The following is a 12,471-nucleotide window of genomic DNA, read 5'->3' as shown; positions in this document are numbered from 1 at the left end:
CCAGAGTCTACTCCTCCCCCCAGATCACCAAACCCGCCCCGAAATCGAACCCAGATTTGCGCCGAGGGAGCGCGTCGACGTCGCGCCCATGGCCGCCGCCGCCGCCGCCGCGTTCTCCATCAGGTTCGTGTGGAGGCGCTGCGCCGTCTCGTCGGTATTATGTCGGTCGTGTTTGCGTTTATTTTTTCCTGATCTCCGGCTGTGATCTGTCCGAAGGGAGTACGCGGCGAGCATGAGGTGCAAGACATCGGCGGAGGGGCGGCGCCTCTTGGGCGTCGAGGATCTCCCGCCTCTCAGGGCGCCGAGGTGCCGGTGGTGGGCGGACGAGCTCGCCTCCACCGTGGCTGCTGCAGCTGCGGCGGCGTCCCCGAGGAGAGCGCCAGGGAAGGCGAAACCGCCGAAGAAGAGGTCCATCTCTGACCTCTTCGCCGCGGCGCCCCCCTTGGCTGTGCCCCCCGCCGGTGATACGGGATGCAAAGAGCAAGCGGAGGTGGACGGCGACGAGGCGCTGTGCGCGATCGCGAGGCGGGCCAAGGAGGAGAAGAAACGAAAGAGAAAGCTGCAGGAGGAGGAGGAGGGGCAGAAGGAGGAGACGGCGGCAGTGGCTGCCGCGCCGGAGAGCAGCGGAGGCCGAGAGCCCGAGGGGAATTTCGCTGCCACAAAGGTGCGTGGTCCAGCCCAACCCAAGTCTTCCGTGTGTGCCAATGAAATGATATCACGTCTGCTATTATTTCCACGTATTTTTACTTTTTACTACTCCTAAGAGTTGATGGAATGGTTGGTTCAGGTCTTGATTGACTTGCTAGACACAGTAGGAGGATGGTTAGATGCTTGCTAGCACGATATAATTAGGATTTGGTTGTCTTATTGCCATGTTATCAGTAGTATTAGCAACTAATGTGATTGCTATTTGTGGATACATATTGTGGGGGCAATTTAGTTGTGGTTCTATATGGACCGACGCATCGCCTCGCAGGATATTTTATGTATGGATTGTGGATAGATGTGCCGATCCCGGCACCTAATTTGAGCCAGGCCTACTCCTAGCTAGTTCGTCTAGAAGATTGTGTGGTAATTGCTGGCAGGTGCACGGCGATTTTCTGGCCAAACCTTCATGGGGATTGGGTAGTAACAATAGAACGATCACTGTGTTTTCTTTCTTGGTACATTTGCTACTTCTTTACCATCTGCATGCGGAAATATTGTTATTTCATGCTTAATTTGTGGACTTTGATCGATCAGTGCAAGTCAGGGAAAAAAGGGAATGGGACATTCGTGTGAGAATTTGGGCAGATCTTGGGGGAACTTGGTGAGGTTGATGGCTGCTCATGCAGTGAATTAGGACCAATATAATCAATAAGAATCCGGTAGATTATATGATGACCACCAGTAATCAAACCACTAGTGGTAGTATACTGCAGCATACGTACCTTATCTTACAGCACATGCATGGTGTGTCGTTTTGCCTTTTCTGACACCATGCACGGTGAGTTGTGAGAGGTGCCTACTTAGTGTCCCTCATGCAGATTTCAGTCGGGCCCGGAGACCCATACACAGAGACTTTATAATCGGACGAGGACGTGGAGCCGGCATTTATTTCATTGATATCTTCTGCATTTCTCTTGGATATAAGGGGGTTTCATCATTAACTACATAGATAATCCCTCTGTTTTTATTTATTCCGCATATTAATTTTGGTCAAAGTCAAACTTTGTAAACTTTGACAAAGTTTATAGACAAGAATATTAACATATACAACAATAAATCAATACCATTAGATTCATTATTGAATGCACTTCCACATCATATAGATTCGCTATTGTAAATGTTCATATTTTTTTCTATAAATCTAATATGCAGAGTAAATAAAAACGGAGGGAGTACTTTTATTCACCTCTATCGACCTATCTTATTGTTCAATTATTCGTGATGTATGTATGCTCATCATAGCTATTCGTAATACAACCGTAAAGCATGCATGCAAGCAGCGTTTCGAAGAGGGTGGTGGTTCCCAATATGCATGTCGCAGTCAGTCTATCACCGTATGTTTGACATGTTCCATAATCTGTTGTTTGTACTGTATTAGGGACTATTCCATTAATTAACTAGTAAACTGGACTAATAGAAAGTAGAAATTTAGTAGGATACTCTTTTGGAAGAATCTACTACTACTGACCTAACCCTAATTACTGAAAAGTGGATAAAAAAAGTAGATAAAAGTAAACAACAATATTCTTATCTGCCTTATTGAGATTTGAGAGGGCTCGGCCCCTTTATAAAGTAGACAAGACTTGACGAACAAGCCAGTAAATCTATTCGTGTTACAATACAATCTCTAAAGTCTCTTCTCTAGCAAAGATGCTTAATCAACTAGGACTTTAATTAAAGGATAAGACCATGTTTGATGGGCTGGTCCACATAACATCTCTCCCTTCCATGGAAAACAACTTGTCTGCAAGCCGTAGGTTGTCAATTTCCTCCCAGGGGACGTTGGGTGTTACCAGATGTGAGCTATCTTGGTCGTAGTCATCAGCCTTGATGAAGAAGAGCCGCGAGCATTGGTGAGACCCCTAGCATAACTCTTGTCGAAGTTGATGGAAAGGCCCTGACAGCTAGAACGAGGCGCTAAACCTGTTGTGGTGGGATTGGCTTTGGAGTGGTCTATGATTAGAATATGTGCTAGTGGCACTACAGGGGAAAGTATTGTAGCTGCATTGACCGCAGGAAGATCAACGGTGCACAAGGGCCCTGTAGGACTAGAAGGCTGGTGTGGTGATGTTGTTGGAGGAAAATGCATCTACTCATACGCCTTGGGGAAGGAGAGGGCGGTGTGGAGGTCAGCTGGCCGTTGAAGCTCGACCTCAATGCGAAGACCATCAGGCAACCATCATGTGTACATAAACCGTTGTTTGGACGATGTCAATGGCTCACTGTTGCTGCACTTGAGCGCTAGAAACCTGATAGTATAGTCGGCGACCGAGGAATTAGTGAACGACAGACGTGCCAACTCATCCAAGGGATTGGCATGGAGTGACGTCCCAAACTGAACGTGGCTCGTGGCAAGCTTCCTTGAACTGCTCCCATGTTGACATTGCTGAAATCACACTTGAGTAGTAAGTACCAGAATTGAGCGTCATTTGTGTGGTGGTCATCTGCGGTCCAGAGCAGACCTTGTCAGCCTCATCCATACGCTATCAACGAAAAAACTGCTCACACCTATTGAGCCGGCCAAGAGGATCGATTGAACCATGGTTCATTGGGAAGTTGTGGTTGTGGAAGTTCATCTGAGGTGATTGTTAGGTAAGGGCCGAAGGAAGGTATTGGGTGGGGTGTATCCATGGGTTGTGGACGGAGGGAGCGCCGATAATGGCGTGTGAAATCGGTTGGTATGTGGAGGCATGAAGGCATTAGGGCATCTCCAGCCGCGCCCCCAGAAAGGATGGCGTGTGAAATCGGTTGGCATGTGGAGGCATGAAGGCATTAGGGCATCTCCAGCCGCGCCCCAGGAAGGCCTCCCCAGGCGTTTTTTTTTGCGCCGGCGCCGAAAAATCGGCCCAGTCGTGCCCCCAGGAGCCCGATTTTTGCCGGCCTGGGCCGAAAACAGCGCCGCCGGATCCAGGCCGAACCCGGCGCGCTGCGGGGCGCCCGGGGGCGCCGGGGCGAACTGTTTTGGCGCGAAACAGCCGCGGACCCGCCGCGTCAGGAACACGGCTCTCTTCTCGCCCCTTCGTCGTCCTGCCTCGTTTCCCGCGGCGAATCAATGCCAAAGCTATCGCGCTGCCGCGCCGGTCAGCCTGCGCCATTGATGCCTCACGGGCGGCGCAGTGAAGACCGGATGACGCGCGTCCCTCGCTCTCCCTAGCCCGCCACGCGTACACACGGCGGCTCGCGCACGGGCAACGCCTCGGCCTATATAAGACGCGCCCAGCGCACTCGGCGACTCGCACTCTCTCGCCGTCGTCGTTCCTCCCTCTCCTCTCTCTCGCCGTCTCCAGTTCATCACACCCATGGCCGAGCGCTTCCCAGGCGACGGCGCGGCGGCGAACGGCTTCGGCCGCCGCCATCTTCACGAGGACGAGGCTCGCCTCCTTTTCCAGGCCGAGTACCTGGTCCTGCCGGACATGCGGGTGCCTGGGGCATGGAGGATCAGCGCCGGCGGCGTGCCGGTGCCGCCGGTACCCACCGGCGCGGCGCGGCGTGCGGAGATCGCACGCATCCGCTCGTCCCTGCCGCGTGTGGCGAGGGAGGGGCCACGGTACGTCCCCGACAGCCCGCTCTAGGAGCCTTATTTCCGCCGCCGTCACGCCGAGCAGCTCGAGGCCACCAACGGCGTCGTGCCCTCCGGCAGGCTCAACGCCGCCGGCCGGCGTCGTTGGTGGGGCGTGTCCGGGCGCACGTTGGAGGCCGTCCTCGAGTACATCGAGGGCGGCAACACGCCGCGCCTCGAGTACCCCGCTCCCCCGTCCTTCTCATGCCGCCGAGGAAGCTCCTGGACCCCGAGGCGCATGGAGACCGGGGGGTCCTCCTCCTCATCCGGCGGCTCCCCCTGCCTCCACCTCCGCCCCGTCAAGCCGGAGCCCCAGGGCACGCCTGTCAGTGCGCGCACCCACAGCTCCGGCGTCCGCATCGGCGACAACGCCTCCCCTACCGGCCGCTTCGTCCTCGTCGAGCCCAAGCCGGAGCCCGGCCTCCCCGCGGAGTACGAGGAGATAGCCCGGCGTGGCTTCTCCGACGAGGACGCCCTGCGGTGGGCGCGGGACGACTACCTCCGCGACGAGATGGTCCGGCAGCGCCGGGCCCTGGAGGAGATCGCCGCCCGCAAGCGTGGGCGCGAGGACGAGCACGGCGTCATGGTCCTCGACAGCGACGACGACGACGACGACGCCCCCGGACCGTCCAACCCGCCGCGCCAACCGGGGGAGGGATGCAGCAGGGACGGCGGAGGCGTCGGCGGGGGCGACGACGACGACGACGATGACGGCGGTGACTACACGCGGTTCTACAGCCTTCTCGGCATGTAGAACCGCGTGGACGGGCGGCGAGGCGGGCGGCGAGGGAGACGGCGAGGGTAGCCCGCGGTAATTTTTCCTTTTTTTTGTAAAATATGTTTAAATTTGAACGAACTCGAACGTGTTTGCGTTGTGTTTGCGCCGAATTTGAACATTTTAAAAACCCGTGGGGGGGCGCGACTGGGGGGCATCACGCCCCCAGTGTGCAGTTTAGCGCCGGTGCGTCCCCAGGGGGCGATTTTTTGCCCCTCCTGGGGGGCCAACGGCTGGAGATGCCCTTACGGGCGGCGGCAAAAATCTGTGGTTGTTGCTGCTGATGGTATGGTGCCGTTGCTGATAGGTGGGCGGAGAAACTGGTGCGGGATTTGGGATGTAGGGTCAGGGTGCCAAGTGGCCTAGGTCAATGTTAGGGGGGTGGTTGTGGCGAGTAAGGAGATGACTAGAGGTGTTAAAAGGGTGTTGGGGGCTGATGGTGTGGTTGGCAGTAGTCTACACATGGTTGCGCTGAGGGGAAGTAAACGGTGAAGGCAGGAAAATAAGGGGGTGATGGTGGTGGGGAATCTGCCTGGTGTGTGGAGGACTGCTAATGGCGGCGCTGTGATTCCCCCGTTGGATAAGGGGATATCGAGGTGCTTTTGGCGAGGGGAAGCACCAGGGGCGTGTCGTCGCTGGGGAGAAGGGCTTGAGAACTGGAGGTGGCGTCATGGCCTCATGGGCGGCTTCTGCAGCCGTGGAATCTGGCGGTGGGGCCGTCAGCCGTTGCTCAAGTGATGCACCAGCCTGACAAGAAACGCTTGGTCCTCTGATCATTGGCGTGTGAAGACCTCCAATTGCTTCGTGATGATCTTCACATGCTCCACAGCCTTGATCTCTATTTTCTTATACCAAATTGGAAGAATCTACTACTCAGCTAACCCTAATCACTGAAAAGTAGATAAAAGTAAACGACAATATTCTTCTCTGCTTTATTGAGAGGGGTCGGTCCTTTAATATAGTAGACAAGACTCGACCAACAAGCGATAAATCTATTCAAACTCTAGTACGATCTCTAAATTGACTGAACTCTTTTGTAACAAAGATGCTTAACCAACTAGGACTCTAACTAAGGGTAATACTCCATGTTTGATGGGCTGGTCCACATAATATCTTTAGGGTACTTTGGTGGACCTAAGTTTGAAGCGTGTGTGTGAACATAGATATTTCTCTTCATGTGCAAATAGCATTTTTTATTTCCTACTTACCTTGTATAATACACAAAATCTTTAATATTGAGATCATTGTTATAAGATTGTTAATTTTAGTTTTGTTCTCAGCTTAATGATTTAGATATTTTGTTATACATATTCTTCATTGCGTGCATCTTTATTAATAGATGTTAAGTGAAAAAAGTGTATTGCGTCGAAGTCTGTTTTACCCTATGAAGATACTCTGTAAGGCTGAATTGGTCATGTATATTCATTTATAACATTAAAAAGGAAGTTTATTAGTTGATCTGTCAATTAAATGTTATTAAGTATATAAGGTAATTGTCAAAAGATTGTTTATAGTTGGTGCACTGAGGACGAGTAGACACCATATTGTGGCAACCATGTCATCCTTATTGTCAAAAAAATCAACTACAGAGCTTAATGAGTGCACAACTATATTTTTCTCGAAAAAACATGAAAACTTTTAGTCACAATCGATGCATCGATAGATAAAAAAAGTTCAAGGAATAGGTTCATTACACGAATACTCATTCTGTATGCGTCTAAACTCTGAAGGACTTCAAAATATATATTGCATTATTTTTAGTTTAAGTTGATTTTTCATTCTTAAGTTAGAGCTATAGAATGATCTAATGTAAGGACTGGCCTAGCCATATAGAAACTGTTCTATAAATTTGGGTAACAAGCTGGAGAAGAGAATAAAATAAATTGGATGCAAACATGAAGTCACTGTAAAGGAGAACTCTTTAACTAAATTCAAATTTGGATTGCAGCATAATTGTATATGTATTTTTCTTAAAATATGGATATGAATGTGACATAACCAACATTCAGTTCCTGTCTGATCCAAATATTATCTTTCTTTCTTTTATATCCTTTGGTATAAGTGGTTATTACACATATGTTTGTGAGTATACTGCACTTTTTAACTAGTATAATGTGATTTAAGCTGTATAAACTAGCATAGCTGTAAATATTTGTGCGTAATAGTGGATTATTCTACCGAGATTTTTGCATTCCACCTGGTTATTACTTTTACCTTGCCGTGTGTGTTCTGTTGTCACGTACTTGAGCATTGGATCTGAGGTAGTAGTCGTGGGTCGTAGAAGCGGTATGCATTGTTGCCGGAAGTCCTCTCGCATCCAATGAACACCATCTTGGTGCTGCGATCAGTGTGTTTTGAGAGGTGCGGCACCACCGTCTTCACATGCATCATGCAACGAAACGTCTGTAGATGTGACACATTTTGGTTTACGTCCATAGATGGCTTCATCCGGAGTCTAACTAAATTTGTATATAGCAGGAAAACTTTCTTCGGGGCGAATCATTCCACATCCAAAGTTCCAAACTCTCATTCGAAATTAATGCTAATTAGGAATAAGTAGAGATAATGCGTATCTCGATCTGCCTGGACTCCTACGGGCTGGTGGTATTGTAGCTCTCCGCATACGCCGATACCCACATGACATCTGGCATCTTGGGCACTCGAGGCGCCATGTTTAACACTAGGTGGCATCAATTGTTGCATGTTGTCCTGGATCAAGTCTGAACGCCCACTTATTTTGCGTGCCGCTTCATGTTACTGATTTTGTGCATTGTATCTACATTTAAGCAATTCTTTATACTAGATTTTGTCAAGGACAGGTCATACACACCAATGCCTCATCATTTCCATTGTGGCACCTGCGAGGTGTGCCTTAGATGTCAGTATGTGGTGAAGGTCTTGTTAGCTTGACACTTCTCCAAAAGAGCATAACCATGTTTGCATCAAGCATTCATTCCTATAGAAAGTGTTAGAGCCACTTTAGACATCCATCATCACCAATATATATGTACATAGGACTGTAACCCGGGTGTGATCTTAAAACTATTTTTCTCCTAAACATTGGTGATGATATACGAGACTGACATTAACAAATGTATCTACAGAAGAACATTTAAGATTGTGAATTTTGCAGTGGGTGTAAAGTGTAAACGCATGGTTCATCACCTATATGCATGCCTGCAACACCAATGTCATTTGTGTATAACCCACTTGTGCCGAAATTTCTATGAACACAACATAGTATATATATGCAGCAACTTTCCCGTCTAGGGTATTCTGCTTTCCTGATGATTTGTTTGAACTTGGTATACATCTGGTAGATCTGATTTGTGCTCTTCAGTTTTTCATTTATTTTTTGTACTTACAGTTATATGTATCTTATGGTTTCAAATAATGCTCCTCAATTCTGTAGGAAGTACTTCACAATCCAAACCTGTTTGATGGACTGGATACCCACTCATCACAGAAACCTGAGGCTCCACAACATCACAGAGAAGAGAGAGAAAAGATGTCTGAGAGAAGGAAGCAGTGGAAGATTAATAATATAAATAAGAAGAAGGCTGACACACAAAAGCATATCGACAACAATAAAGCCGACAAAGTGGGGAAACAGCGAGATCTGGAAAGTTTTATCCCTAAGCATGGCATTCTAAAGTGCACAAAGCACACATCAGTGAAAATGGTCAAGGAGAAACGTGGCAATTCAGAGGGCAAGGAAGTAATAGAACTGTGCCGCAAATCAGTGAAACGTGTCAAATTCTCAGAAGCAGATGCTATACTTGAGCTACCAGAACGACAAAGTCTCTGTAAGATCTTTTCAGATGCTATGGCTTCTTCATCGTCATCCTCGTCGTCATCATCATCATTCACGTCTACCGAAGGAGACAAATGCATAACTTCAGAAAGTGGTAGTTCTCATATGCCCATGGAAGCTTTCACTAAGGCAAAAGAAGCAAATAAGAATCCAGAGCATGAGGATTCTCCTGACAAATGCATAACTGCAGAAAGTGGTACTTCTCATATTCCCATGGAAGCTTTCACTAAGACGAAAGAAGCAAATAAGAATTCAGATCATGAGGATTCTCCTGAGCCTGGTAACAGGGAGATGTCCGCTTCTCTGATTGATCTGAATATGGTGCTACCGGAATCTCCTGAATTGGACCAAAGGTATGATTCATATTCAGAGGTACCAAACCTGGAGCATACACATGAGGAAACCTTAAGTTCTGATGTCCAATTGCTTGATGGGAGAGAAAACCGGATGAATTTTTCTGTTGATTCACACAGACTGGATACCGAACAATCTACTGCTGACTTGGAAAGATTAACGAATTCAAGTTCGGCAGGCACATTTTTGCATGGTGAGGTGATAAAAGTTTCTGATACAGATGCTGCTGTTCCTCCATTGAGCTTAACTGAACATGCTGAGGCTCGTCGTGGTTGCAGTAATGTTTCAGTAAAAGATACTATGACTATGAGTACGTCTCCTTGCGCATTGCCAGATCATACATTTCAGGGTTCATTTCGGCAGCACCAGAGTTGGTTTTCTACCAGCGGCAAATTCTCTTCCTGGCCATCTCATGAATCTAATGTGTCGCAAAGTAAGGAGTTAAATTTTCGTTCTAAGTTGAACGTGCCGCGTGAGAATGGACCTTCCACAGGACAGACAGTTCGTTTGATGGGTAAAGATCTTTCAGTTTGCACTACCAGAGCTGAATCATTTTCTGAGACTGCGCAGAAGCATACAGGTACTTTCACCAATGACTATCTGAACGCAAATGTGTTCTTGCCACAACAAGGACGGCCTTTTCTCTCTTTACAAGCCCAGAATTTCCCAAATGATACAGTAAATTCTACCAGTATAATTCATGCTCCAACATATAATGCAAGTGGAAGTCAGGTACGGACTACACATGGTTACAGCCACCATTTGCCGGCAGCTAATGTACTTTCTGGAGATCAGTTGCCATATGAAAACAGGTTTATTGATTTTTCGAACTCGAAGACCAATCGGCCTTTTCTATTGGGGTGCCCACCTCCTTCCAATCATGGCAGTGCAGCATTCCAACAGAATTCCCCGTCGAGCTGTTATTACTCTGATTCTATCACTAGGACAGAACCACCCACAGCACCACCTTTGCCTACAAGCAGACAGCATGGTACACCATCTTCAGGTTTCCAAGCCAATTTGCGTCAGCAACATGTTGTGCATCCAGCAAGCTCGTCAGTTTGTCATCTTAATTCTGTGGGTTTAACATTCAACCATCCAGATCCGGTAGTTCAAGTACCTTCCAACAGCATAAGAGATGCGACCCTTTTGGCCAGAAATACAGATAACAGAGTGGGGAGTGTTATTCTTGGCAATTCCAATACTTCACCTAGTGGCCGCTATGTGCAGAAGAGATCAGGCCCAGTGAAGCTTACTCCTGGGGCGAAGCATGTACTGGTGCCAAACAATAGCACAGGTGACGGCGATTCTGCACCTGTGTACTCCTGTGTTTCGTTCGCAAGTAGGAGCACAAATGCTGCAGGTCCTCAGAACAAAGGAGCATGATACCCCTTGTAGAACTTTTGCTTGGTTGCAGTTGCATGGATCTATAAAACATCGCCCTGTTTTCATTCAATTTCATTCATTTAGTTGGAACCTTTTGAAAAGTGTTTGTTACATTTTTCTGTTGTAACTGTTGTGATACATCAAATGCTTTGTTTGCTTCGTAAGTAGTTACTTCGTCAGCTGAACCTGGATCCATGGCTGGTGTAGCCTAAGACATGTACTCTGTTATATTTCTGTATTGTTACTCCTGGTCTGGAAGCTAAATAGATGTTATTGGCAGAAAATGTTACCTACATTTTATATTTGCAAGGTTCATTCTCAACATAACAGGGCCCAAGCTCATGATACTTTTTTCTTTGACTTGAAAAACCTGTCGAATCTAAGTTGTTTGTACTCCCTCCGTTCCAAAAATAAGTGTGGTTTTAGTTCAAATTTGAACTAGAAAACACGACACTAACTTTTGGAACAGTGTGAGTAAATAATAATTCTTTCTGAGAAGACAGTGTTATTTCTGCAACTGTTTGCCTTATGCTGCGAAGTGAGTGTTACCGACCCATTTTGCACTTTGTAGAACACATGCGCCACCATCTCGAAACAGGCTTTCGCCCTATGTAACATCCCGAGACCGATGCTCCGGATGCCTTCCATTTATTTTAGTTGTTGTCGTGTTTTTATTATGTTTGTTGTATTATCATAATTGTTTTGCATATTTCATTCCTATATGTTTATGCCATGATCATGTTGAGTGCCTTGTCATATCTTTGCTTCTTTCACCATGCTTATTTCACTTGTTATGCCATGTGTTTGCATTGTGCCATCCTATGTTGTTGCCAAAATCATCTCATATGCATATTATATATCATTTTGCACTAGAAAAATCCCACCAAGCCATTTGTGGCATCCATTTCATCATTTGAGTAAGTTTGTGAACATGTTATATTTGCAGCATGTAGCATTTTGTCATTTTTGTGCATTTAATACCATTTATGCCATGAGGAAGTTTTGCATATGAACATGTTCTTCATTATGCCATCTTACTGCTAGAATTTATTGCATGCCATGAAGTGCCTTGTAATGAGTGCAACAAGCTTGCAAACATGCTATCATAAATCTGTTTCTGCCATGCCATGTTTATTTTGCTAAGTCTGAAACTGTCAGCATAACTTGCCATTTTGCATTGGTTGTATCATCTTATCTATGAGTTTCTGGACAAAGTTCAGTGAGGGAGTTTTGTTAAGTGCATAGTGTACTAGCATGCCATGCTCTTGATTGCCTTAATATGTTCCTGTAGCATGTAGTTTGCTAGACCTAAACATTGCATCCTGAATCTGTTTCCTGCCATGTTCTGTGTTTTCACCAAGTCTGTTAAACTGTTATCAGTTGTCACTTCGTCATGTTGTTTTGGTGATGATCCATTAAGTTTTAGAAATAGTTCAGTGATCATGTTTTGTAGTGGATGTTATGTATTTCAGTGCCATGCCATTTGTTTCCATGTTTAAGTTCTGTTGGATATTTAAGTGATGCATCCAAGTGGGCATGTTGATGTTTTGGACAGCTTTGCATTGCATTTTGTTTTGTTCATCATTTGCAATCTGTGCATCCGATTCCGGTGATCTTTATATCGTTTTGAACTAGAATCTTCCCATCTATCCAGTGGCATACTTGGTTTGCCAAGAGTTTTCCCATATCTATCATGTCAACACCTTTGTCCTTCCTGGCATCCTATCCCTCGTACCAGTAACCTTAGCTCCGTTTGTTGCATTCTTCATATGCATTCATGTTCATCGTGCATGTAGCATGTGTTCTTTTCCATGTCATGTTTATGCTTGTGTGTTTACCATGTTGTTCGCTTCTTTCCGGTTGTGCTCCTTCTCG

The 12,471-nt window shown here is 46.8% G+C and overlaps 1 protein-coding gene across 1 annotated transcript; it reads left to right on the top strand.

Moving 5' to 3' along the window:
• The first annotated feature begins 6 nt into the window (after positions 1 to 6).
• LOC119267475 lies at positions 7 to 10,889 on the top strand. The gene is made up of 3 exons (XM_037548858.1): positions 7 to 123; positions 217 to 664; positions 8,455 to 10,889. The coding sequence occupies exons 1-3, from the start codon at positions 89 to 91 to the stop codon at positions 10,594 to 10,596; spliced, it is 2,625 nt and encodes an 874-aa protein (XP_037404755.1). The 5' UTR covers positions 7 to 88; the 3' UTR covers positions 10,597 to 10,889.
• Positions 10,890 to 12,471: the final 1,582 nt, after the last annotated feature.

Source organism: Triticum dicoccoides, chromosome 3A, assembly GCF_002162155.2.
Source record: "Triticum dicoccoides isolate Atlit2015 ecotype Zavitan chromosome 3A, WEW_v2.0, whole genome shotgun sequence".
In the NCBI taxonomy this organism is placed as follows: domain Eukaryota; kingdom Viridiplantae; phylum Streptophyta; class Magnoliopsida; order Poales; family Poaceae; genus Triticum; species Triticum dicoccoides.
This window is presented reverse-complemented; position numbering and strand designations above follow the sequence as displayed.

Bases quoted from the DNA above. Each gene is read 5' to 3' on its own strand.
- LOC119267475 (XM_037548858.1), top strand. From the start codon at position 89: ATGGCCGCCGCCGCCGCCGCCGCGTTCTCCATCAG. The intron at 124-216 runs GTTCGTGTGGAG...ATCTGTCCGAAG, and splicing joins GCCGCCGCGTTCTCCATCAG to GGAGTACGCGGCGAGCATGA. The intron at 665-8,454 runs GTGCGTGGTCCA...TCAATTCTGTAG, and splicing joins GGAATTTCGCTGCCACAAAG to GAAGTACTTCACAATCCAAA.